The following is a 25,960-nucleotide window of genomic DNA, read 5'->3' on the forward strand; positions in this document are numbered from 1 at the left end:
TTCCTCATCACAATTATGCAACTTTAAATAGAAATGGTAAACTGCGTTTGAAAATTAGCAGGGACTACATTTTTGGCGGAATGGTGACGTATGAAAATATCTTCTTTTCTGCCTCTCAAAATTATTATAGAACATTGAATTTAGTTATAGTTTTTCCGCAATCAAAAACTAGACGAAATTTTCAATTTTAAGTTAAATTAATAATAAGGAACTAAAGTTTCAAAAATATATCAAATAAATAAGATTTTTCACACATACTAGAACTATGTTGGCTTTTAAATGCTTCAAATCTAAGTACAGATTTGAGCCAAAAATCGGTAAAAAGTGTTATTTCTCTCTTAGTAAACGATCAAAGCGTTTAGTTTTTGTATCATTTTGTACCTTTATGTGACAACTTTACTATATGTAAAAATTGGAAAAAGTTAAATATAGGAAGCATATAAAAATAACTAATGAATCCTTAAAATTTAAGAAAAGTAGAGGAAATTCGGATTAGCAAATATCCAATTTATTTAATTTTAGTAAAATTATCCATGTCAATTTGGTAATATCATCTTATAGGCCCTATATGGTTGTATCTTTTTATGCAAAAAGAAAAACATTCAATCTTTTGAATTACAAGCACGGATCGCATGATTGGGAACAGTATTTTTTTTTATTCTTAATGTCCATGAAAAAGGTAATGACCTTGACCTGACCCTGCCTCCAATATTAAACTGTCAAATTTAATCTCAGTGATACCATCACTGAGTGATATTGTACTCTGGATTCTGTGAAAATTTCATTAATTATTAAATACAAGAAATGTGATAAGAATCCTACCTTAAACGTAATATTATACAGTGCAGGGAATTAATTTTGTTACATAAACCAGCATCAGGATCAGCATAAGTAGCATCAGGATAGAGCTAGCATCAGCATCAGCATTAAAAAAAAAACAGCATTACTTGGATCAGCATCAGCAAGCACAGGATAGAACTAGCATTGACCTATTTTAAAACTAGCATTGACCTACTTAAAATCAGGATTATGCTGGTTTACTAAAACTACAGATTTGTTTTTCACAAAACGAAACCGCAAGTAGACATTCATATTTCAGTCTGAAATAAATACAAAGAATGTATTTCTTGCTGACAAATTGGCCAATATAATCGTAAGATTATTATTAAATTAATTCAATAGCAATAGGATAATCCTACTTCCGGTAGTATTACTAGAATTGACCTAATTTCAAACCAGCATCAGGATAAGGATCAAACCAGGATCAGGATAAGGATAACTAGCATCAAAATCAGCAAGCAAAGGAAGCATCAAAATCAGCAAGCAAAGGAAGCATCAAAATCAGCATTGATGCTGTAACAAAATTATTTCACTGCAATGCAGCAAAAAAATCACAACACCGAAATGCACCCTCATTTTCAATCTACTGAATTTTGACAATATAATAATTATTGCTTAGTTACACATATACAAAACTAACATTCTTCCTGTGACGTCAAAAAGTGTTAAGATTTAGTTCCGCTTTATCAAAGCTCTTCATGGGACCTGTAATGTGTATTTTAGAAAACAACGCTACTTTATGCTTCTTAACGAATTCTGTGGACTTCAACTCGACATTTAGATATATCGACGACATATTGTCAATTACCAGTGCTTATGTCCATTCTTATGTCGACACGATATATCCCGGTGAGCTTGAGGTAAAGGATACCACAAAGTCTGACACACCTGTTTCATATTTGGATATTTTACTTGGAAAAGACGATAATGGTTATTTAACAACCAAGCTCTATGATAAACGCTAGTGATGACTTAAACTTTTCTATCGTCAACTTCCCCTACTATGCAGCAGTATACCTTTATCACCTGCATACGGAGTTTATATACCTTAGTTGATTCGATACGCAAGGGCATGCTTTACGTATGAAGTAAATTATTGACAAACAAGTTGATGAAACTAGAATATTATTTAGCAGGATAGTTATCAATTCGTAAGTTCTGCTGTCGATAAAATGACCTTGTCAGCAAATACATTTTATCATTGAGTCAAATGCTGACTGATGATTTTCATATTAATTGTAAGGCCATTTTAAATTCACTGAAAGTGAATTGTCAACGGATTTTTCCCGTTATTTTCCAATCATGACAAAGAGTACACGGCGGGTTTGACCGGTCGGTAGGAGATGCTCACTCCTTCATGGCATATGATCCCATCTCTGATTTTTTAGAGGTCTGTGTTTGCTCTGCTCCTCTTTTGTATTGTTTAATGGGCTTTGAGCTTGACTATTGTTCGTTATCTCAATATATTTCATTTTAGACTTTTAAATGTACTTTTTTATTAATAACATTGAACGAAATTTGATAAAACATGTTTATAAGGGTAATTACAAAATTTTGGTCCATTTTGTTTGAATTCATGAGCTGACATCTTCGTAAATGCTTAGAACGAGGGTTGCTCCAAAAGTCACAAAGCTATAATTTTTTTGTTAATTAATTGCTATCAACAATACTTGATACAATAATACCCCTATCTATTTTGATCATTCTATTATATAAAATCCTTAAGTTTTAAAAATAACAAAATAAACACAATGTTAGTTTTGTCTATCGCCACATTGCAAGAATGTTACGGACGTCATTATGATGTTGCATTTCGGCATTCGTTTTCAGATCATCTGTATATTTTTTTTTAAGATCTCTAACATGCTTCTATTTAATTAAGGAATGAGTTTAATAGCTATCTGATTGATAAGGTATCAACTTGGTTGGGGCAGGTTATGCTTTACAAACCGCGAAGCGGTTTTTTAGAAATCGTAAACTGTTCCAACCCAGTTTATATCGTATAAATTGGATAGCAATTATATTCATTTCTTGTAGTTTAAGGAGGCTGGGGGGTCAACAAATTGACCACCAGATTTAACTTAGTTTTTTTTAGATATGATATCTTAAGCTGTCAACTATCATTTGGCAAAGAAAAATTTCAAAAATTTTAGTTTTAAAATTTGATCATTATATCTTCATATGGAGCTCTTCTTCTAAAGGAGATCAATATAGTCTAAAAATGGCCACAACCCCCCAGCCTCTTTAAGTTTTAATCATTTAGGGTAAGAAAGTAAGATGAATTCCCTTAAAGTGACTTAAAATTGTACAAAATTTAAATGTAACGTCAGGAGGATCGATACGTTTTTGACGCAAGTCATTGTGACGTAGGCAACCAAATCTTCACGACATAAAGTAAATATTCTATCCAATCCAACATAGTGTTAAAATTAGAATTAAATTATTTTTAATGCAGTTTTGCTATAATTTGTCTTGCTTTGAGTTGTTATATTCAAATTATTTAAACTTTGTCCAAATGTTTTTTTTCTATTCCTTTTTCCTTCCTATTCGTTCCTTTGAGTGAAATTCAAAAAAATGGTATCGAAAAGAAACGTTAGTGTGACGAAGGTGCAGTCTATCCGTGCGGCGATAGATGAGAGTCAATTTTATATGCAGAGATGCATATAACTCGAAAATGAAATTTTAAGACAATTGTCATAATAGATGGAGGTATTATGTGCAGTTATGTTGAAATTTTTTGATCACTAGAAATTTAAAGCAGTTGTGGCATTACCTTTGGATCAACCCTTGTAATCCACATCAACATTATATAAGCATAAATAAATTCAATGTCTCCTTCCATTTGCTTCTTTACATTTGATATGTTTCTTTTTCTTTCATCATTGTCTAATAGACGACAAGGATCAAGCTGTAGTATTGGTCGCCATAGTATGTATCGAGATGGCGACTAAGGAGAGGATCCAAATTGACGGAATAGTTCTGCCGGGTTTTCAACCACTTCTTGAAGACCCCAGTAAGCGCCTCAGAGACATCGTAAACTTACCTATGAGGAAAGATGATGTTCTTATCAGTTCCTATCCAAAGTCAGGTAAGCCCTGCCAACATTTTTCAACAAAGTTCTAAAATATGAAATGTGATATAGCTCTTGGTAATGGACTTTTGCGAGAAGCACTGACTTCCACAGTTGACGGGGTTTACTTTGGCAATTAAACTTGTATCATGTACAAAGGTACAGAATTGATAATACGTAAGAAAACCTTTTCAGGGGTCATAGGTATGGTGTTAGGGGCACTTACATGTGAAAAACGGGAGATGTGGGTGGGTGGTTGTCGTTTTCTTCAAGGAAACTTATATGTGCATTGAAATAACCCGTTATTTTCGGTGAATTAAATGTTAAAGTAAATATTTATATCGTAAAAGAGCTTCCGTACATTGTCCTTGTGTAAAAGTAAGCCGTCAACTGTAAAAGTCAGCACTTCTCGCAAAAGTCCATTAACAACTGGCATGACTAACAAGGGTATTGTCGGAATTTATTATTTCTTAATTCTTAAAAAGGAGTCACTGTTTACGCATTTATGGAAAAGATATTCGTTTTAAAGTTAACGTTGCGGAAACTAAAGTTGTTTTTAGAAAGAGATTGATTGATTTTATATTGTTTAACGTCCCTCTCGAGAATTTTTACCTGCCTACGGAGTTTATATATCTCAGTTGATTCGATTCGCAAGAGCATGCTCTACGGATGATCAATTTCTTGACAAATTAAACGATTGATGATACAAGAATAGTCTCGTTTAAAGTCATCATTTCGTGAGTTCTATGGTTGATACAATGACGTTGTCAGCAAATACAATTTATCATTGAGTCAAACACTTGCTGACGTTTTTCATACTAATTGTTAGTTCATTATTTATACACTGAATTGACGACAGATTTTTCCGTTATTTCCCGATCATGACAAGGAGCACACGGCGGGTGTGACCGGTTGGCAGGGGGATGCTCAATCCTCAATGGCACCTGATCACACCTCTGACGATTTGGAGTCCGTGTTTGCTCTGCTCCTGTTTTGTATTGTTTAATGGACTTTTGATCTTGAAAACTGTTCGTTATCTCCATATCCTTCACTGTTCTAGGAAACCATTGGCTGAATGAAATCGTCCCTCGTCTTTTGAACGGTACAGTTGACTCTTCCCACTTGATGAGAAACACATTTCTGGAGTTCGTGCCCGATCTGCAAGAACTATAATCACAGCCCTCTCCAAGAGTCCTGACGTCACACTTTCCATTTCGATGTCTGCCAAAAGAACACATACAAAACAATGGGAAAATTATCCACATCATCCGGGACCTCAAAGATGTTGTCGTGTCCGCTTTTCACCATTACACCACGGATCCATGCGTCAAAGACTATGTACCCATTGACTGGTCTGTGTTTTTGGACGAGTTCTTGTGTGGAGGTATAAGTATTACCGTCTCGTGAAATACCCCCTCCCTCCCTAAGAAAACAACTAATTATGGGAAAACATAAAAGAAGAGTATGGTTACTTCGTAAAGAATTATCAATGTTATTACGATTTAAGTTAACTTTAAGATCGACATTCATTTAATTTGAATGTCTACTCAGACATGATACTACTGAACAATGTTTCATAATACCCGGGTACATCATTTTTTTAAAGTAGTGTTAGAGTCAATTTATCACTTCCATCTGTTAAAATCTTATTATCTTTAACAAATATTCTACAAGAGAAAAATAAATGCAAGGCACATCAAAACGATCAATTCGATTCGTAGTATTTACACGATAAATATTTGCTTCTAATACTAGTAATCTATTGAAATCAAAGTATTGAAAGCACTCATGGGAGTTGAACATGGTGTATAAAATAAAATCTTTGATCGGGAGGTTAAGTGAGTGAACAATATTATTTCAAATACAGACAACTGTTTCTGATTTTTTGAGTTGCAACATTCTTGAGAAAGACATTCAGAGACATTGAATAGCAAAAAAAAAAAATGCATGGGCCATAATGCTTGCCTGCCTACATTAGTCCTTTTTTTATACCCCCTGCCTGAAAAGCGGGAGGGTATTTATTAATCGGGATGTCCGTCCATCTGTTTGTTACGCTTGAGGTATACCTATCTCTTATCCGCAACTCCTCTTACACCACTGAACGAAATTTTTATAGAATCTTTATTACATATTGCCGTTGTGCACCTTCTATTACTTTTTCATCCTACACATATTTTGGGTTTCCCATTGTAAAACATGGACACTGCTATGATATTTATATTAGAGGCGGTTGGTCATTTATATAATTCACTGCTTACAGTCTTCAGATTTGTAATATATTTTTCCTTGGCACCTTTACCCATGTATTATGAAATTTTCAGTTTCGCAGGAATAATATCAATGTTGATAAAATGTGGATTTTAACACAGCGTCCTTTTAAGAGCTAACAGGTTTGTTATAAAAAATTTCTCTGTGAATATAAATGTATTTCAATTACACGAACATTATACATGGAGTACGTCAGAACTAAATCTTTTTTAATATTGTGAAGAAAAAAGCAACACCAAGTTTTTATTCGCGATTTTACGAAAACATCGGTGTCCGGTTTTGGTTTTAACATTTATAACAGAGACTAGAATTACCGCTTGAGGCAGGTGATAATGCTGATTTAGTAATAAATACACAGGTTTCCTAAAGTTTTATGCATTAATGGATTCATTTAAACCAATAGAATGTTCATGAAAAGTTTGAATAAATTCTGTGAACCGGTAAAAAGAAATTGCAAAAAAATCTGGGGATCGTCGGGCGTCGGGAAGACTAGATTTACCGCTTGCCGTTAGTATGTAGAGTTGTCGTTCTTATCTCTTTCAGTGTATGACGCTACACTAAAAATGAGTTCCATTACGAAAAACTTTTGATGTTCTTTATCATTTAGTTTTACTTTGAAGAAAATCTAATATTCAAAATAAGATTACTTTATCATTTCATTTACTTACATTTCAAATTATGAAAATTAAATCAATTCAGGAGAAAATGACATGAACTATTTGTGGCGGATGTTTATGCATGTTTTCTGTTGAATATCATCGGAGTAAATTGGTCGACATAGTAGCTTCGCTTTCGGCTCTATATAATCAACACAAATTACCGCGCATGTTAAATGCGTGATGACCATGGGAGATTGAACATAGTTCAGCTCCCAAAAATAGAATTTTCTGATGTACATGCAAAGTAATGGGCTTGAAATCTACGAAATATCATTTACATTTCACGCCAATTTCGATTTACTCGTGGTCAAAAGTCAATGTTATGATAGCTAAAGCGTATACAATATCAAAATTTATTTACACAAACCTATAATTGACCTATAATTTATTTTCTGATATTGTTTAAAGACCGATAAATCAAGATTTTTTAAATTAGCCACAATTCTAGAATTGAGTTCAATATTGGAAGGAAATTTCATTACAAGTAGATTGTGAGGTAATCATTTTCAACAATTAAAGTCATATTTCTGTGCAATTGATGTTTTTGTTTTAATTAATCCGTTTCCAAATGATGTATTTCACACCATTAATGAAAAAAAGATAAATTCGTTCTTTTTTTCTTACTATTACTGACGATAAATTCTCATTTCTTTTTGTCGAAACAGTAAAAGCTTAATAAAATATTGAAATAAAGAACAGTATTCGATTTCAAAGTTCATTGAAACAATACAAATCGGGAGCGGATCAAACACGGACCTCTAAAACTTCAGAGGTGTGGTCTGGTGCTCTGGATTAGTAAGCGTCTTCTGTGGACACTCTAACCGTGCTACTTTTTTTGATTTACAAATAGATTGTTTCAATATGTATCAGATATCAGTAGCTACAGCTACTAGTATGTAAAATTAGACATAAAACATACATTGCCATTTGCCCTAATTATGAGGTGAGAAATTATCATGTTTAAGTAAAATTAGATTTGTATGCATTTATATTTCCCTAATCAACTTTGCTTTTCATTTGATAAAGAATATTTTTATGGAAGCTGGTTTGAACGAGAAAAAGAGTGGGAAGAGGAAGCTGTGCAACATCCAGAGAATATATTGGTTATTTACTATGAAGATCTGAAAAAGGTATGTTTGGTGACTTGAATGCATAAAGCAGAGCAAATGTCGCTACTACATTAAGATAAAGTGTTGTACATATATTAAAACTTTATTTAAGAATGGTCCAGAAACGATGACTCTCATCTCTAGTTTCCTTGGTCTGTCATCCGACCTCACTTTCTTGCAAGCTGTCTATGATGAATGTTCCTTTGAAAAAACGCAAAAGCTAAGGAAGGGCACGGTTAATGAATTTATTTACAGAAAAGGTAAAACGATTGATAGATTAGTAAATTAATGCTTTGCAATTTTACGAAAATCAGACTTAAATCATAAAACGGTGAACATTTATCACTTCTTTTATTAATGTATTTTAAGCTACTAATGTATATGAATTATCGGATCGAATTACTAGTTAACAAGTCGATTCCTATAATTGCTGCATATAACTCGTAGGATATGAAGGTGAAAATACTTCATTGATATAAATATTATCAGATACAGTGTAAATTGATTAATGATCTGGTCTTACTTTCTGTTCGCGAAATTTGTAGAAAAGTGTAATAAAGAATAAATTGTAATAAAAATACAATTTCTATTTTTAAAAAAATCATAATTAATAGCTGTTAATCTACCCTGTTAAATTAAGTGAATTTAGTAGAAATAAGTTTTTAAATTATTTTTTATCATTTTAATTTCTTTATTCAAAAGTTAAAATCTGGAGTTGTAAATGACAAATGTATTTGTGAAAATTTTGTCCCAGCTTTCTTTGTGTTTGAAAAAGTAGAAAGTAAAAAAAAACCAAACAATATCTTTGCGACCTGAAGTAAAATAACTTCTTTTGTATATTTTTCTTTTTCTTTCCACAGGTATAGTGGGTGATTGGAAATCATTTTTTACTGTCGCTCAAAGAGAGAAATTTGATTTCATTTTCAAGAAGAACATGAAAGATTCGAAGTTAAAAATACAATTAAGATTATTCCGTGAAAATTTAAACAAGTTTTGTATTCTTTTTGGTTGTACCGATTTTAAAAATCAAATAATAAGTTGGTAAAAATTGTCTGTGAAATTCATAGCATACATGTACATGGTACTGAAAATGTATATATATATATATATATATATATATATATATATATATATATATATATATATATATATATATATATATATATATATATATATATATATCAGAAGTCCATGAAATCACAGTGGTCAGTATAGTTATATAGTAAAAATAATTAAAAAGAAAACACGAAGACAACAAAGTAAAGCATTAGCGCTTTCATTTAAAAATCTTCAGATGCTTTACAATCAAGTTTTTTAACTGTCACATAGTAACGCCTTCTATGACGTCATAATTAGCGGAACGTAATACAGTCTCTATGACATAATTCTCCCAGCAGTTACCGTATAGCGGGTTATTTTAGCGGGGTGCTAATTTTGGCTTATTTTGGCGTTTTGGGGGCGGTCCGCTAAAATTTTAATCGCTAAAATAGTGAGTCAATAGTTAACTTATTCTTAGTGTTAATCGGTAAAGAGATGAAACATTGTGTCCGCTAAAATAAATTACGCCAAAATTATTGGGGTACCTTTCAGCAGGCAAAACGCCAAATTTTACACCCGCCAAAAAAACCCGCTATACGGTATTACGGGAAAGTCAAACAATGCTATTTAGCTTTGGTTTTAAGGTAGTAATAAAGTGTTTTTCTTTTTCTCTTCGTTGGATTTGGTTTCCAGACATCTTATAGAACGGGAAAACGGTAAATTGTCTCCTCCCACATATATCTAAATGTTCACTAAGCTTAATTTGTCTGTATTGCGGGTTATTAATATGCTGTTTATGGACTCTTATCCGAGCTCTAAGAGTAGTACTAGTTTCTCCGATGTAAAATTCGTTACAACCCGGGCATGTTATGACATAAATTAGGTTCTTAGTTTCACAGGACATGTCAGCATTTACAGTGAAATTTCGGCTCCGGAAGTTGTAGCTGGTTCCCTCCAAAATATAGTCGCAGGTACCGCATCTCGGGTCATTGCATTTAGTTACGGAACTATTCTTTTCTTTGAAACTGGATGTGCACAGAATTCTTTTTAAATTTTTAGCCTGGCGTTTGCTATTTATAAATTGAACATTTCGGTAAATTGCGTTTGTGTTCTCATCCTCCTTTAGTATCAGGTTTAATTGTTTTACCACTGATGTTAGGTTTTGGTTTCGTGGATTGTGGGTATGAACAAAAGGTATAATTTGTTTTTCTTCCCGATTGTCACGTGTCGTAAGGAGTTGTGTTCTTGAATAAGACTTAGCTTTTTTTATTCCATCATCCACCAGTCGTGTAGGGTATTTGCGTTTCACAAGAAAGGATTTTAATTCCTCTAGTCGTAAATCCCTTGTGCTTTCCTCACTTACTATGGTGCAAACTCTTCTTGCCAGATTATAGGGTATCGCTCTTTTAGTATGGCTTGGATGACATGAGCCGAAGTATAAATACTGATGTGTATCGGTGGCTTTGTAGTATATATCAGTAGTTATCCTTGTGTTCTTTTTCTCCACTAACACATCAAGAAATGGTAATTTTTCTTCATTCATCTCTAAAAATGAATTGAATATTGGAGTTTAACCCGTTAAGTATTTTGTGAAATTGCGTTAATTTCTCCATGTCGCTGTGCCAAATAATGAAGCAATCGTCCAGAAATCTTTTCCAGTTTGTTTCTATCAAATCAGCAAATTCTTCTCCCCATACTTTAATAAGTTCACTTTTAAGTAAAGTTTCCAGGTAGCCTAAAGTTAGGGTTGCATACGTTGGCGCTACCTTGGTACCCATTGTCGTGCCTTTGGTTTGGATGTAATGGTTTTCGGCAAATGCAAAAGTATTGTTATTAAGTACTAATTTCAATCCTTCCAAAATAAAATCATGTTGAAATCTGTTGTTGATCATATTCGGGTATTTTTCCATCCAAAACTTTACAGCATGAATTCCTAAATCTGTCGGTATATTTGTGTATAAGCTCACAACATCAAAGGTAACCAGTTTTGCATCTTTGTTGACATTACTGGGGAGGTGGTTTAGAAAGTCGAGATCATCTCTAACATAGCTAGTTACCTTTTTACAGAGAGGTTTCAAGAGAATGTCACAGTTGTAATTAAATTATAATTATTATTAAATATTTACTTTGATGCTTTGCGCAATATTTTGTGCGTATTCCAATTGGCGCGCATAGCCAATCGAATACAACCGGTTTTGCAGGTATGTGAGAGCCATGTGCGAGTGTTTTGTTTTGTACAGGTGAATTTCTATTTTTAGCATTTCCTTTACGTATGACTGACCAGTGACCTACCATGGACCAATGGATTTCGTTATACTAATTAATATGCATGTTTTATTAACCCGTGCACTATATAAAGTAAGAAACCCGCCAAATCCCCACCCCAAGCTCTACAGCCTTTACGGCAGCAGATCATATAGATTCTATCACAGATCGATTCAATCGATGTACAGCATATAATTATATTTTCTTATTTGATACTGGATGCCTGGTAAGATGTTCATTTATCTTGTAATTCATTTACTTGTTTAATTTATGTAACGATCTACCGGCAGTCGTTTGAACATCTTATTGAATTATTACTTTTCGTAAATGTTGAAATGTCTTTATGTTTCGTGTTTGTCTATGTGTACTGTTTTGTATGAGTGTTGTGAGAGTGTTTTTCTATGTTTCTAGGTTTCTTTTTTGTTATCCACAATAAAACATCATATAAAACCGAATCCAGCGTTTTTCTGAAACGATTGACCCTGTGACATATGGCGCCCACGTATGTGTTGATGTTACTGTGAGGGAAACCAGGATCCAGATTCCAGTTCCTGGGACAAGGCCGAAACGCCAGTGCCGCTGTGACGACCAACGCCCAGATTCCAGATAGTAGGCCTACATATAAATCTACATCTACATTTATATCAGGACGTACACTCTACATGACAAGTGAGTTCTGTTCATGATATACTCAGTACGAGCTTCGAGTCCGTACGGAATATGTTTAAATTCAGTGCACTAACTTAACATTACGCTAGCTACTAGTAGTAACATTTTCTGAACCTGCTGTCTACCTGAGTTCATTTCAGGACAGGTGTCCACTGTCCAGTGATCCGTGAATTTACTGACATCTGTTGTGTTCGAGAAAAAGAATTCGCGCAACGTTGTGAAACTACCGCGGTGTAACCATGCAATTCAGTGATCAGTGAAAAATAAAAATCCATCCAGATATATCTGTGCTATTAATTATTTTCATGTTCTGTGTCTTTCTGTTGTTGTATTGTATTGTATATGTGTGTGTATTATTTCATGTTCAATGTATGGTGTGTGAGGTTGCCGGCTTTGTGAATGCTGTGTGCAAGGTGCGTGTTACTCATGTGTAAAAAGATCGGGCTCGATATTCAGATTTTCATTTGTTTTGCTTTTGAACTTCCGGAGGTGTAGAAAAACGTGTTTGTCAAATGTTTTACACGGTTTCATAGACTCTTCGCTGTCAAACGCGTCTGTTCAATAAGGTGAACAATTTTTCTGTGTATGTTGAATGTCTGTGATGTATTTTTGTTGACTGTCAATGTTTATTTTTGTCTGTCAATGTCATTGTCTGTTGAACATTTTGTTGATGCGTGTCGTAGTTTATAGTAGCTGAAAATTTCCCTGCGCGCGATCACTTTCTCAATTGCAGAGTTACTAACCAAAGCACAGGACTTCAAGGCAACAGGACTGTTGGACAAAGCAGACAGGTACATTTGTGTATATTTTTTTCTTCAGTTTATTGTGTATATAGTTGTGTTTGTACAGAATATTTGAATGAGTGATTGCTTGTGTGTTGACATTTGCGCATTGCGATAAGTTAATCTTTGCTTGCGATTTGGTATCAGTTAATCATTTTCAAATCAATATGGCAACTGGTGTTGATGGAGACAAGGGTAAGAAGGACTTACAAGAAGATATTGATGAAAACAAGGGTAAGAAAGACTTGCAAGAAATTATAGAGCAAATCAATGCAGAAGAGCATTACAGGGTTATAACAAAAGAGGAGTATGACCTGTTGAAAGGGCAGAAAATTGCAACTACCCCTAAGGTTAAACATGGTTTGAGTGATGGTACCAATCCTAAACTTCCACCCTTAGGTGAGGTACCGATCCCTAGTCACATACCCTCACCAGGTTATTTACACCACCCGCCAGGTCTTATGTCATCACCTAATTTTTTTAATAGCTCTGCTCTGTTTCATCAAAATAACAACCCTACCCCTATAAAACTTCCAACTTTTAGTGGTAGTGAGCAAGCTCAGAAAGGTGAAGTGAGCTATGACGTTTGGTCATATGAGGTTAGGTGCTTAAAGGGCCAGTGGCCTGATCATGTTCTTTTGCAGCCAGTGAGAAGTTCTCTGAAGGGGACGGCGAGAGAAATTCTGATTCCACTTGGAGAACATGCAACGGTTGAGAACATCCTCATAAAGTTAGACGATTTTTATGGGAATGTCTGCACACCCGAAAACATCATGCAGAAATTTTATTCGGATCATCAACAAGAAGGTGAGTCAATTGTTTCCTACGGGTCTAGATTAGAACAGTGTTTATCAAAAGCTGTAAAAGTAGGTCACATTGATGTAAATGCCAAGGACCCAATGCTTAGATCAAAGTTTTGGTCAGGTCTAAGGAGCACGCAGTTAAGAAATGCAACAAGGCACAAGTATGAGACTGTAAAAGAGTTTCACTCTCTTCTGAGAGAAATAAGACAGATTGAACAAGAAGAAACTAGTCTGAAATCTGTAAATTCAGTTACCAAATCAAGTGTTGCTATGTCAAGTAATGTAAATTCATTGACAATTCAAAATTCAGAACTGCAAAATATGCAAAAACAACTTACAGAATTACTTTCTCAGATGAAGAAACTTGATAGCAGAATGGGTAAAATTGAGCAAAGTTCAAATGCAAGTAATCGAACTCAAAGAATTGGTTTTAATAATACAGATTCTTTTCAGACAAATACCTCCAACAATACTTACCACAGAGGAAATTTCCGGGGCAGGAATAAATTTGTCAACAGAGGCAGAGGAATGTATTTCCAATCTCAGAATCAACAGCAACCGCCAAACCAGCAGCACCAGATTCAGCAACAGACTCAGCAACCATGGCAACAGAGGCAGTTTGCTGGTACAACACAGCAGTCTGGTAACATGAATGGGTTTGGTACAGGTAGTACTTTAAACTAGTTTCATCTCCTGTTGCGGGGCAAACTGGAGATTCATTTCAAAATAGCCCTAATTCTACCAAAAATTCATCCAGTCTTTTGTACAGGTTAGTTGGAGAATCCAATGAATCTGAAATTATTGTCAATGGTATAAAAACTAAAGCTCTCATTGACTCAGGATCCATGATAACCTGTATATCAGAAGAATTTTTCAGAAAATTAAACCCTAGGCCTGAGTTACATGACCTTTCAGTATTTGAACTCAATGTTCAGAGCGCTAATGGCAGTGCTTTGCCATACAGCGGCTATGCAGAAATTGACATATGTGTACCTTGCTTTGGTGAATTAACATATACTATTCCTGTTCTAGTAGTTCCCCAGACAAATTATTCAAGGCAAGTACCCATGATTCTTGGAACTAATTTCATTCGCTTTTACAGGAATGCTTGTAATCAGAATTCCACTGATTCAGATGATGTTCCAGAACAATGGAAGATAGCATTTGACAGTATGAATGATGAAACACCAGTGAAGACGACTAACAAGTATACCATTCAGGTGTTACCAAATGAGACAAAAGTTATCAGAGGTCTGGTAAGAAATAACCATGGTATTGTATCAGCTTTGACTGAGCAAACAAATACTTCATTATCAGGAGGTCTCATTGTTTGTCCTAGAGTTATTTCCCTTACCCAGGGTAAGCATACTACTACTATTCCTGTTAGGGTTTGCAATATTTCAGCCTCTATTGTACATATACCACCGAAATCACTTTTATGTTCAGTAAGTGGTGTAAAGGTAGTGGACTCTTGGAATCCTGAAACACAGGATCAAGGTATTAAAAAACCCAGAAAGTCTTTGCAGGAATTGGACATCAAGATATCAGAGGAGAACTTAACTTCCAAACAAGTAAGTGAGGCAAAGAAGTTTCTCTCTGGTTGGACTCATTTATTTTCAGATGGACCAACTGATATAGGTAAGACTGATATTTTAAAACATGAAATTAAGCTTACCGACAGCACACCATTCAAAGAACCATACAGACGGATTCCACCTGGAATGTATGCAGAAGTGCGAGAACACATAAAGGAGATGCTGGATGTTGGAGCTATTAGACCATCACAGAGCCCATATTCCTCCAACATAGTATTGGTCAGAAAGAAAGATGGTAGTTTACGTTTCTGCATAGACTACAGGAAACTCAACTCCAGAACCATCAAGGATGCATACAATCTTCCCCGCATCGACGACACTATTGACAGATTGGTTGGGTCTAACTTCTTCACCAAACTAGATTTAACCAGTTCTTACTGGCAGGTTGAGATAGAAGACATGGACAAAGAGAAGACAGCCTTTTCAGTCAGCGGTGTTGGTCACTATGAGTGTAACAGAATGGGGTTCGGATTGACGAACGCACCTGCGACTTTTCAGAGGATAATGGAAAGATGTATGGGTGAGTTGAACTTGAGAGACTGTCTTGTTTTTCTCGATGACATACTCATATTTTCGCAAACGTTTGACGAACACTTGAACCGACTAACAGCTGTATTTCAGAGACTTGAGAGACATAATCTTAAGCTTAAGGCCAAGAAGTGTGAGTTTTTCAAAGAGAGTGTTACCTACTTAGGACATGTAGTAAGTAAAGCAGGTGTAGCTACAGACCCTGAGAAGACCAAGTCTATTTCTACATGGCCAGTCCCTCATAATATCAAGACACTTCGAACATTCCTAGGATTTGCAGGATATTATCGGAGGTATGTAAAAGATTACTCTAAGATCATTAAGCCTCTCAACGATCTTCTGAAGGGCCATTCTACAAACTCTAAGGAAAAAGGTAAGTCCAAAGTCAAAACACCACCATGGAGATGGGGTCATGAAGAAACCACGGCATTTGAGACCATTAAACAGAAATTGACGTCTCCGCCTATTCTTGCCTACGCCGACTTTGACCATCCTTTCATTCTTCATACCGACGCATCATGTAATGGTTTAGGTGCTGTTCTCTACCAAATCCAGAATGGTGAGAAAAGAGTTGTTGCTTATGCGAGTCGTGGGTTAAAGAACAGTGAAAGACACTACCCTGCACACAAACTTGAATTCCTTTCCTTAAAATGGGCAGTTACCGATAAGTTTCACGACTATTTATATGGTAACAAGTTTGAAGTAGTGACTGACAATAACCCTCTCACGTACATTTTGACAACAGCGAAGCTCGATGCTACAGGCCACAGATGGTTAGCTGCACTCAGTAACTTCCAGTTCTCCATCCGCTACAGGAAAGGTACAAACAATGCAGATGCAGATGGTTTGTCTAGACGACCAAATGAGATGGTGGAAGTCAATCCCAATGTTGTCCAGTCTATCTGTAGTGCATATGTAGCAGATCATAAAAGTTGCCCTTATTTTGAAAATGTGTTCCTAACAGGAGAGGAGGATCCATTAACGTGCATGACTGTAAGTACTAATGTACTAATGAACTCAGATAATTCAGACAAATCAGATCCCATTACTAGTGAAACTAGTGAGTGTCATTCTGATGATGCTTGTGTTTTTTCAGACATTGACTGGGTTAAGGAACAATCGTGATAGAGATATCAAAAGAGTTATTCAGCTTGTTGAGCAAGGTTTTTTAAGATCAAATCTAAGAGAAGAGTCGGAAATTGTTTGTAGATATTTGAAAGAGTTTGACAAATTAACTTTAGAAAATGGTATATTGTACAGAAAAGCTATTTTACAGAATGAGAATATTAAACAGCTAGTTTTACCAAGTCATTTCAGAGAAACAGCTTTTAGACTCTTGCATACAAACCTTGGACATCATGGACGTGACAGAACCATTCAGCTCATGAAAGAAAGATTTTTCTGGCCCAGAATGATCCAAGATATTACAGAGAGAATCAAGAATTGTGACCGCTGTGTGAAGTTCAAAACTCCTGAGAAGATTTCTGCAGAACTTGTCAACATTGAAAGTTACCAACCATTAGATCTTGTATGTATGGACTATTTATCACTTGAAAAAAGCAAAGGAGGTTTTGAAAATGTATTAGTAATTACGGATCATTTTACTCGTTATTCTCAAGCTTTTCCATCAAGAAATCAAACAGCTAAAACAACTGCTAAAATACTATTTGAAAATTTTATTGTTCACTACGGATTTCCAAACAGATTACACAGTGATCAGGGTAGAAACTTTACTAGCAATGTTATCAAAGAGTTATGTAAGTTAGCAGGTGTACAGCAGTCGCGAACCACTCCCTATCACCCTATGGGGAATGGGATGGTTGAGCGTTTCAACCAGACTTTGATCAAAATGCTAGGTACACTGGAAGACAAGCAAAAAGAAGATTGGAAATCTTATGTAAGTACTCTCGTGCATGCATATAATGCCACAAAACATGACAGTACCGGATATACGCCTTTCTTTCTTATGTTCGGCAGGCATCCGCGTTTAGCTATCGATGCATACCTTGGCTTAGACTCTGACACAGAAAAGATTCGCAGTCGTGACAATTATGCAAAGAAACTCCAGAAGCGTCTCGAGTTCTCTTACAAGATTGCATCACCTGAAGCTGAGAAAAGTGTTTCTCGTCACAAATTGAATTATGACTCAAAGGTTAGAGAAGCTACGGTACATATTGGAGACCGTGTTCTCATTAGAAATGTTGGTTTAAAAGGAAAAAATAAACTGGTAGATAAATGGGCCAGAGATACCTATATTGTCATTAATCAGCCCAATTCTGACATCCCAGTATTTCAGGTCAAAAAAGAGTATGGGAAAGAAAAAACTAAGACTTTGCATAGGAATATGCTACTGCCCATATCTTATATCCCCAAACTTTCTGAACAGGGTGAACATTCCCCCAAGGTGACCAAACACAAATGTGTTCAAAAACAGGAAAACCCCCATGGAGAGAATCTCTCTAAGGTTCATAATGGTACTAATGTATCTAAATGTATTCATTCTGATTCTAGTTCTGAGTCAGAAAATTCAGATTCCTGTTCATCTGATGGTGGTAACATTTATATTATACCACAAAGACGAGTAGGTCCTAGATCAGGTATGGGTAAGTCTACACCATTTAGTTCCATTCATTCAGAACATGGGAGCAATTCTGGTATTTCCAACACTAATCCAACATTTGATGTAAGTAGTACTTACAATCCTTCGACACTGAATCGTAATGTATCATCAAATTCTCCCTCTGTAAATATTAGTGTACCACCAGTTCCAAGAAGATCCACGAGACAGGTGAGAAAACCTGACAGATACGGTGAATGGGTACATCAGGTGACTCCAGTATATTTTGTGTAGAACACAGGGGAGAATGTCACATAGTTGATGTTCATTTTGTTTGTAAATATGTTTGTGTTTAATACTTGTCCTAACATGACTAAATGGACAATGTAATTTGATTTTCATAACTTTAAAATGTCAGGAGCCATTTTCCTTAGCAGGGGAGAATGTCACAGTTGTAATTAAATTATAATTATTATTAAATATTTAGTTTGATGCTTTGCGCAATATTTTGTGCGTATTCCAATTGGCGCGCATAGCCAATCGAATGCAACCGGTTTTGCAGGTATGTGAGAGCCATGTGCGAGTGTTTTGTTTTGTACAGGTGAATTTCTATTTTTAGCATTTCCTTTACGTATGACTGACCAGTGACCTACCATGGACCAATGGATTTCGTTATACTAATTAATATGCATGTTTTACTAACCCGTGCACTATATAAAGTAAGAAACCCGCCAAATCCCCACCCCAAGCTCTACAGCCTTTACGGCAGCAGATCATATAGATTCTATCACAGATCGATTCAATCGATGTACAGCATATAATTATATTTTCTTATTTGATACTGGATGCCTGGTAAGATGTTCATTTATCTTGTAATTCATTTACTTGTTTAATTTATGTAACGATCTACCGGCAGTCGTTTGAACATCTTATTGAATTATTACTTTTCGTAAATGTTGAAATGTCTTTATGTTTCGTGTTTGTCTATGTGTACTGTTTTGTATGAGTGTTGTGAGAGTGTTTTTCTATGTTTCTAGGTTTCTTTTTTGTTATCCACAATAAAACATCATATAAAACCGAATCCAGCGTTTTTCTGAAACGATTGACCCTGTGACAAGAATATCCAGTAAGTGACTGAGTCCCCTAAGATTAAACCTTTCAAAAGTTATATCCCCTTGTGCGAAAAACCTTGTTATCGCTACTCCTCTGAAACTGTAGACCCTAGAGACACCAAACCTTCACTAAAGTCTTAAGGGTCTTTAGGCCTAACTTCACTGTATAAGTGCAAAAGAATCCGATGACCCCTTATATGAGTTATTGCCCTTTAACTTCTTTATACTTACTATAAACCTTATATCTTGAAAACTTTAAATGGCAGAAGCATAGGGTTGATTGCATTGTGACCCTTGACCTTTGACCTTGAAAATTTTTTCAAAGTCAAAGGTCAAGGTCATCAATTTTTTTTTATTTTCATTTTTTTTCAAACCATTTCCCTTAAAATTAAATTTAGAGAGTAAAAATATAAAACTATAAGAAATTTAAAAAGGTGGAAAGACCTCTTATTGTTCTGTGAACAATAAGTCTCCTAGTTTTATTATTACATTTTGCGCTGTTACATTTTTTTGCGTCGAGACTAAGCAAAGGCAGGAGCGCAAAATGTAATAACACATTTTTTTCGTTAGCTAGATTGAGTACAATTTTCGATGGTGTACTGGCTGATGAAAAGAAAATAAAACAAAAGGAAAAATTAGATATACGCAATTTTTTACAATTAATTAATTTTATTATATATTGATTTAATTACTAGTAACTACATGTATTTTAAATCAGTTTGATAAATGTATTCCTCTTATAGTTGTCGCAAATTAGAAACGCGCATCTGTGGGTAGGGTTGTTGGGGATATTGACAAGTATGCTTTTGTTTTTTTTTATAGACAAATGCACCGGTCACGGTGGCCTAGTGGTAGAGCGTTTGCTTCATGATCGGGAGGCCCGGGTTCGACTCTCGATCGCGGCGCCGCGTCATACCTAAGACGTAAACATAGGTGGTGACTGTTCCTTCGCCAAGCGCTCGGCACTAGAAGTAAGTCATGGGTCTTTCGGATATGACCTTAAAAACGTAAGGTCCCGTGTCACGGTAGGCGTTGACACGATAAAGAACCCTCAATGCTCAATGGCCCTAAGTAAAGGTCTAAATGTGAAGCCCTTCACCGCCATCGGTGACGTCTCCATATGAGTGAAAAATTCTCAAGAGGGACGTTAAACAATATACAATATTGACAAAAGCGATGAATCTAAAAAATATTCATTTGTACGGGCTGGTGTAAGTTTATAGCGGGAAGGGGTTATTGAAAATAATGATACCATACTGTTCCAGGCAAATTCCCAGCATTGCAGACAAGCGAAAACAAAATTCCATCACTTTCATTCTTTCCTTCCTATGATAAAATGGATTGTTTCTGCATGTCCACAATTATGCAATTATAAACATGCGAAGTAAACACCCCACCCTATCCCCCCTCGCTTGACACACACATACACTTCTAATTTGTTAACCAATGTATATACATGCCGAATATGCATATCAAGAGCTTTTAAGGAACCTATGGTCAATCTTTTGTCATTAAATATGTGTTATTGGTTAGAAATTTAATAAGACTATAAAAATATGCCAATCAAAGTTAAATTAATTCTGTATAATTTTAAAGCACAGTGCATTCAATATTACTAAAATCAGAGTCATAAAAACGATACTTTTAGATGTATTTATGTTCGTAAAAGCTCTAACGTTGGTCTCATTGTTTTAGTTCTAAATATTTTAACAGCGTGTTTCCCATTATGGTTACATGAATATAATTGAATCAATTTTATGATCTTTTTTGTTAAACGCGGTCCAAGAAATTAATTATATTTTGTTTTATTATATATTGTTTACTACATTTTGCGTTGTCTTCAGTGCAAAAATGAAATAACGCAAAATGTAACAACGAAAAAGGACTTTATTACGTTTTGCATTGATCTCAACGCAAATAGTAATAACGCAAAATGTAATAATCTAAAAATCGCGTTATTACATCTTGATTTATTACATTTTGCATTAATCTCGACGCAAAATGTAATAACGCAAAATGTTATAATCCAAATTTATTACATTTAGCGTTGTTATTACATTTCGCGTTGAAACAAAGCATACTTAAAGATCATGATGAAGATATTTTGAATAGAATAAGATGGTGGAAAAGGGAAGATGGCAGTATAAGATAATGGAAGATGGGGAAAGGGAGAAAACTAAGGATGATGAAAGAGGGGAAGGGGATAATACATGTAGGATTGTGAAAGAGGGAGGAGGGGATAATATATGTAGGATTGTGAAAGAGGGGAAGGAGATAATACACGTAGGATTGTGAAAGAGGGAGGAGGGGATAATACATGTAGGATTGTGAAAGAGGGGAAGGAAATAATACATGTAGGATTGTGAAAGAGGGGAAGGAGATACATATGTAATACATGTAGGATTATGAAAGAGGGGAAGGAAATAATACATGTAGGATTGTGAAAGAGGGAGGAGGGGATAATACATGTAGGATTGTGAAAGAGGGGAAGGAGATAATACATGTAGGATTGTGAAAGAGGGAGGAGGGGATAATACATGTAGGATTGTGAAAGAGGGGAAGGAGATACATAAGTAATACATGTAGGATTATGAAAGAGGGGAAGGAAATAATACATGTAGGATTGTGAAAGAGGGAGGAGGGGATAATACATGTAGGATTGTGAAAGAGGGGAAGGGGATAATACATGTAGAATTGTGAAAGAGGGAGGAGGGGATAATACATGTAGGATTGTGAAAGAGGGGAAGGGGATAATACATGTAGGATTGTGAAAGAGGGGAAGGGGATAATACATGTAGGATTGTGAAAGAGGGGAAGGGGATAATACATGTAGGATTGTGAAAGAGGGGAAGGGGATAATACATGTAGGATTGTGAAAGAGGGAGGAGGGGATAATACGAGTATATGTAGGATTGTGAAAGAGGGGGCGCGGCTAATACATGTAGGTTTGTGTAAGAGGGAGGAGGGGATAATACATGTAGGATTGTGAAAGAGGGGAAGGGGGTAATACATGTAGGATTGTGAAAGAGGGGGAGGGGATAATACATGTAGGATTGTGAAAGAGGGAGGATGGGATAATATATGTAGGATTGTGAAAGAGGGAGGAGGGGATAATACATGTAGGATTGTGAAAGAGGGAGGAGGGGATAATATATATAGGATTGTGAAAGAGGGAGGAGGGGATAATACATGTAGGATTGTGAAAGAGGGAGGAAGGGATTATACATGTAGGATTGTGAAAGAGGGAGGAGGGGATAATACATGTAGGATTGTGAAAGAGGGGAAGGGGATAATACATGTAGGATTGTGAAGAGGGGAAGGGGATAATACATGTAGGATTGTGAAAGAGGGAGGAGAGGATAATACATGTAGGATTGTGAAAGAGGGAGGAGGGGATAGGATGGTGAAACATGAAGGAGGAAAGATAAGATGGTAGTTTAGGAAGGAGGGGGGGTAAATTTGTCGAGGAGGGGATAGGATTGTGAAAGAGGGAGGAGGGGCAACAAGATGATTGGAGAAGAAGTGGGAAAGGATTGTGGAAGAAGGAGGCGGGGAAATTTAAAATGGTGGTTGAGAGAGTAGGGGAAATAAGATCGTGGTGGAGGGAGGAGTGGGAAAACTATTGTCAAATCGGAGAAGGGGATAGAATTAAGAAAGAAGAAGGAGGGGGAATAACATGTTGGATGAGGGAGTAGGAGAGAATAGGATGTTGGAAGAGGGAGGAGAGAATAGGATGATAAGAAATGGAATATGGAAAATTTAGATTGTTGAAAAGAAAGAACGGGAGAATAATATTTATGAAAGAGAGAAAAGGGGCAGACAGGATTTGAAGAATAGGAGTCAGTAGAAATTAAAATGATTGCGTTTTCAGCTAGCGTCAGTATCTTGAAACATCTTTTACCGTTGTTTTATTATTTTTTTTCATAAGTATTCTTAAACAAAAACGTACAGTATTTTCTAAGATTATATTTCTTTTAAATCTTAATCTTTTGTAGTTTTGTACTTTGAGAAATTCATTTATTGTTTGTTGGGCAATTATTGTTTCAGACTTCACACACTTACAGCTGAACTCGTTAACAAAAAGTGAAGTGTTCTCTAATACAAAGGAATGAGTTAAAGAACACATATACACAAAGATACTCACAAACAGTTATTCAAATAACCCGCATTGAAACTCAATCTAGAAAAGATATTGTATTTCGAAATACTCCTTCTATTATTGAGATCCTTCGTTTTTGACTTAAAAACTAAAAATCTTTTTGGGTGGTACTTTTGTAAAACCTGTTGCGTGTTTATTCTAATAGCTTCAAAAGATTCGGATTTAAAAATGTTCTTTGGTATAATTTTTTACGATTACGATATAAAAAAAAACCCTTACAACACCATTTTAATAAGTGATTATAGTATAGCTCTAACACTTCCTCTGTTGTCATGTTGACATTTCAAATTTCTCTTTTTTAATATCTTAATCTGCAGAGACTTATAATAGAGCCTGTGTAAGTTAACTAAACAGTAAGTGAAAAAAACAATACGATGACAAAGAAAATGAGATTGATTACAACGATAATTCAATGCCATGTTGCAAAATCTAACATGTACATCACTTTGCATCTAGCGTAAAGAAGCATATTACTTAGAAGGTGGAAAAGGTCATTGCTTATAGAAAGAAAAAGAAAACCTTTTTTTATTTTTGAACATCCTAAATATAAATGAATAATGCAATGGTTTTTGAAATATAAGGCATATAAATTTACTCTTTCTTCATGATATTTATAAGAAGCATTCATGTGGGAAAAACTGTGACCATTTTTTATTCGTAAATGTTATCAAAAACTTCTGAAAAGCCTTCAGGGCTTCACAACTACTTTATGGCCTGACCAACCTACAAATATCAAAAAATTGTAGAAAAATGAAGAAGATAAATGCATGATTGACTTTTCTATGCAACTCTCGGGATTTACAGATTTTGATCACGTAAGCACATCACTCCATTTCCTGATGATATTTTTAAACTTGATGAATCATTTCTAAATTATTAAAAACGTAGGTACTTACATACATTGGATAGAAGAAAAGGAACTGAAAAGTGCTTATAAATAGAATGCCTGGAATAAAATAACCTGCACTGTGAATGCAACTTGTTAAATATTTGTATTTCTAAATACCTATTTTTTTGAATTGAGAAATAACTTCTCTGTCTGTGCCTTTAAAATGATAAATAATCTAAGTATTGCAAAACCATTTTTGGGTGATTGAACACGTCTGACATTGTTCAGCATTAAATGGTTTAGAAAAATCAAGTTTAGATTTTTAACATTGATATCTCTTGTGTCACTGGTAGGACCACCATAGCGATAATCTAACACACACATGAAACAAAGAATTTCAATTTCGCAAAGATTTCGAAAAAAACAGTATGCCATGTTATAATCAGAAATTTAATTAGAAAAATTAAATTTTTTAAATTTTTATTCATAAGTTTTTACAGTTTCTGAATTACGACTCTTGAGTAATAAATCTAATGACCCAAATGCCTCTTTGAATTAAATATTCCATCTTATTTATTATCTTCCCATTGAAATGGACTTGACCCTTCAATATTGAATAATTCTAAAAAAAAATCCCCTTATTTTAGGTTGTTTTTTGCCAATTAATTTTTTTCTTAAATGGTCGAGTTGTTTTTGTATGTAGTCGACATTATGAAATTAACAGACCGGCTTTCAGACAGAAGGATACCGGTCGGGGGATGATTCGAAAGCTCACTTGAGCTTACAGCCCATTCAATTTGTTTGTGTGTTTGTTTTTTCATTGCATTTCTTTTTTTTTTTGAAAAAGAATACTGTAAATTGAAGGGTCTAATTCTGAAGACCTCTGACTTTTGTAAATAAACTTCAAATGGCTCATTTGCAGTTACGTGATTCTGCTGGAAATAGGCGTATTTAAAACTTTTCCAAACTGATTGACAAATCTATGAGATTGATATACCTATGCAATATTTGGGGTATACTTTTCAAGAATAACACTTTCGATATGATCAATTCTCACTGTTTCTTATTGAATAGTTAAAATTTAAAACAAGAGAGGAATTGAAATATTCACAAATTTGTGTTATTTTAAATATTTTACGATAACTAATGCATCAACGCCATGAGAATAAATTATATTAAAACAATAAAATAATTTCACTCACGTTTCAAATTATTATCGTTGTCTTCATTTTGCTAGAATTTCAACTTATGATTTTGACATCGCTTGTTTGACGTTAGTGAATTTGCCAATAACATTATGTCACAGAATATAGATTTTTTTTTAACTCCCCCCCATCTGTTCATCTGAATTGGTTAAATTTTATTAATAAATTTTCTTGAAGAAGTAATCTCGAAGGAATAACTCTGACTATTCAGGAAGGAGTACTTACATGTGTAGAGGAGGAAAACCGTATATTCACCTTAAAACAGTTTTGTTTATAAAAAGTTTGTTTGAACATTATATAAATGGTGCCTGTTTTGGAGAGTAACATTTGAAATTGACACCCCAAGGAAAACCATTGTCAACCTAATAGATTTCACCTGACTTTTCATTATATTACACGCTCAGCACCAATTCAGCATATTCTGAAATTTTTTTTCATCCGGAAACCTTTGCTGTGTTTTGTTCGCACTTGT

General features: G+C 34.9%; 1 protein-coding gene and 1 pseudogene across 1 annotated transcript; both read left to right on the plus strand.

Annotated features, from left to right (window-relative positions):
* The first annotated feature begins 3,742 nt into the window (after positions 1 to 3,742).
* Positions 3,743 to 11,737, plus strand: LOC134249447 (sulfotransferase 2A8-like; annotated as a pseudogene).
* A 1,240-nt stretch (positions 11,738 to 12,977) lies between these two features.
* Positions 12,978 to 14,187, plus strand: LOC134249446 (uncharacterized protein DDB_G0283357-like). The gene is made up of 2 exons (XM_062731798.1): positions 12,978 to 13,507; positions 13,957 to 14,187. The coding sequence occupies exons 1-2, from the start codon at positions 13,445 to 13,447 to the stop codon at positions 14,185 to 14,187; spliced, it is 294 nt and encodes a 97-aa protein (XP_062587782.1). The 5' UTR covers positions 12,978 to 13,444.
* Positions 14,188 to 25,960: the final 11,773 nt, after the last annotated feature.

This window comes from Saccostrea cucullata, unplaced genomic scaffold (assembly GCF_032062105.1).
Source record: "Saccostrea cucullata isolate Sc308-1 unplaced genomic scaffold, CSIRO_AGI_Scuc_v1 ctg3281, whole genome shotgun sequence".
NCBI classification, from domain to species: Eukaryota; Metazoa; Mollusca; class Bivalvia; order Ostreida; family Ostreidae; genus Saccostrea; species Saccostrea cuccullata.

Coding starts and splice junctions, on each gene's coding strand:
- LOC134249446 (XM_062731798.1), top strand. CDS start 13,445: ATGGGAATGTCTGCACACCCGAAAACATCATGCAGAAATTTTATTCGG. Junction 13,508..13,956: donor TTCGGATCATCAACAAGAAG/GTGAGTCAATTG, acceptor GATTCTTTTCAG/ACAAATACCTCCAACAATAC.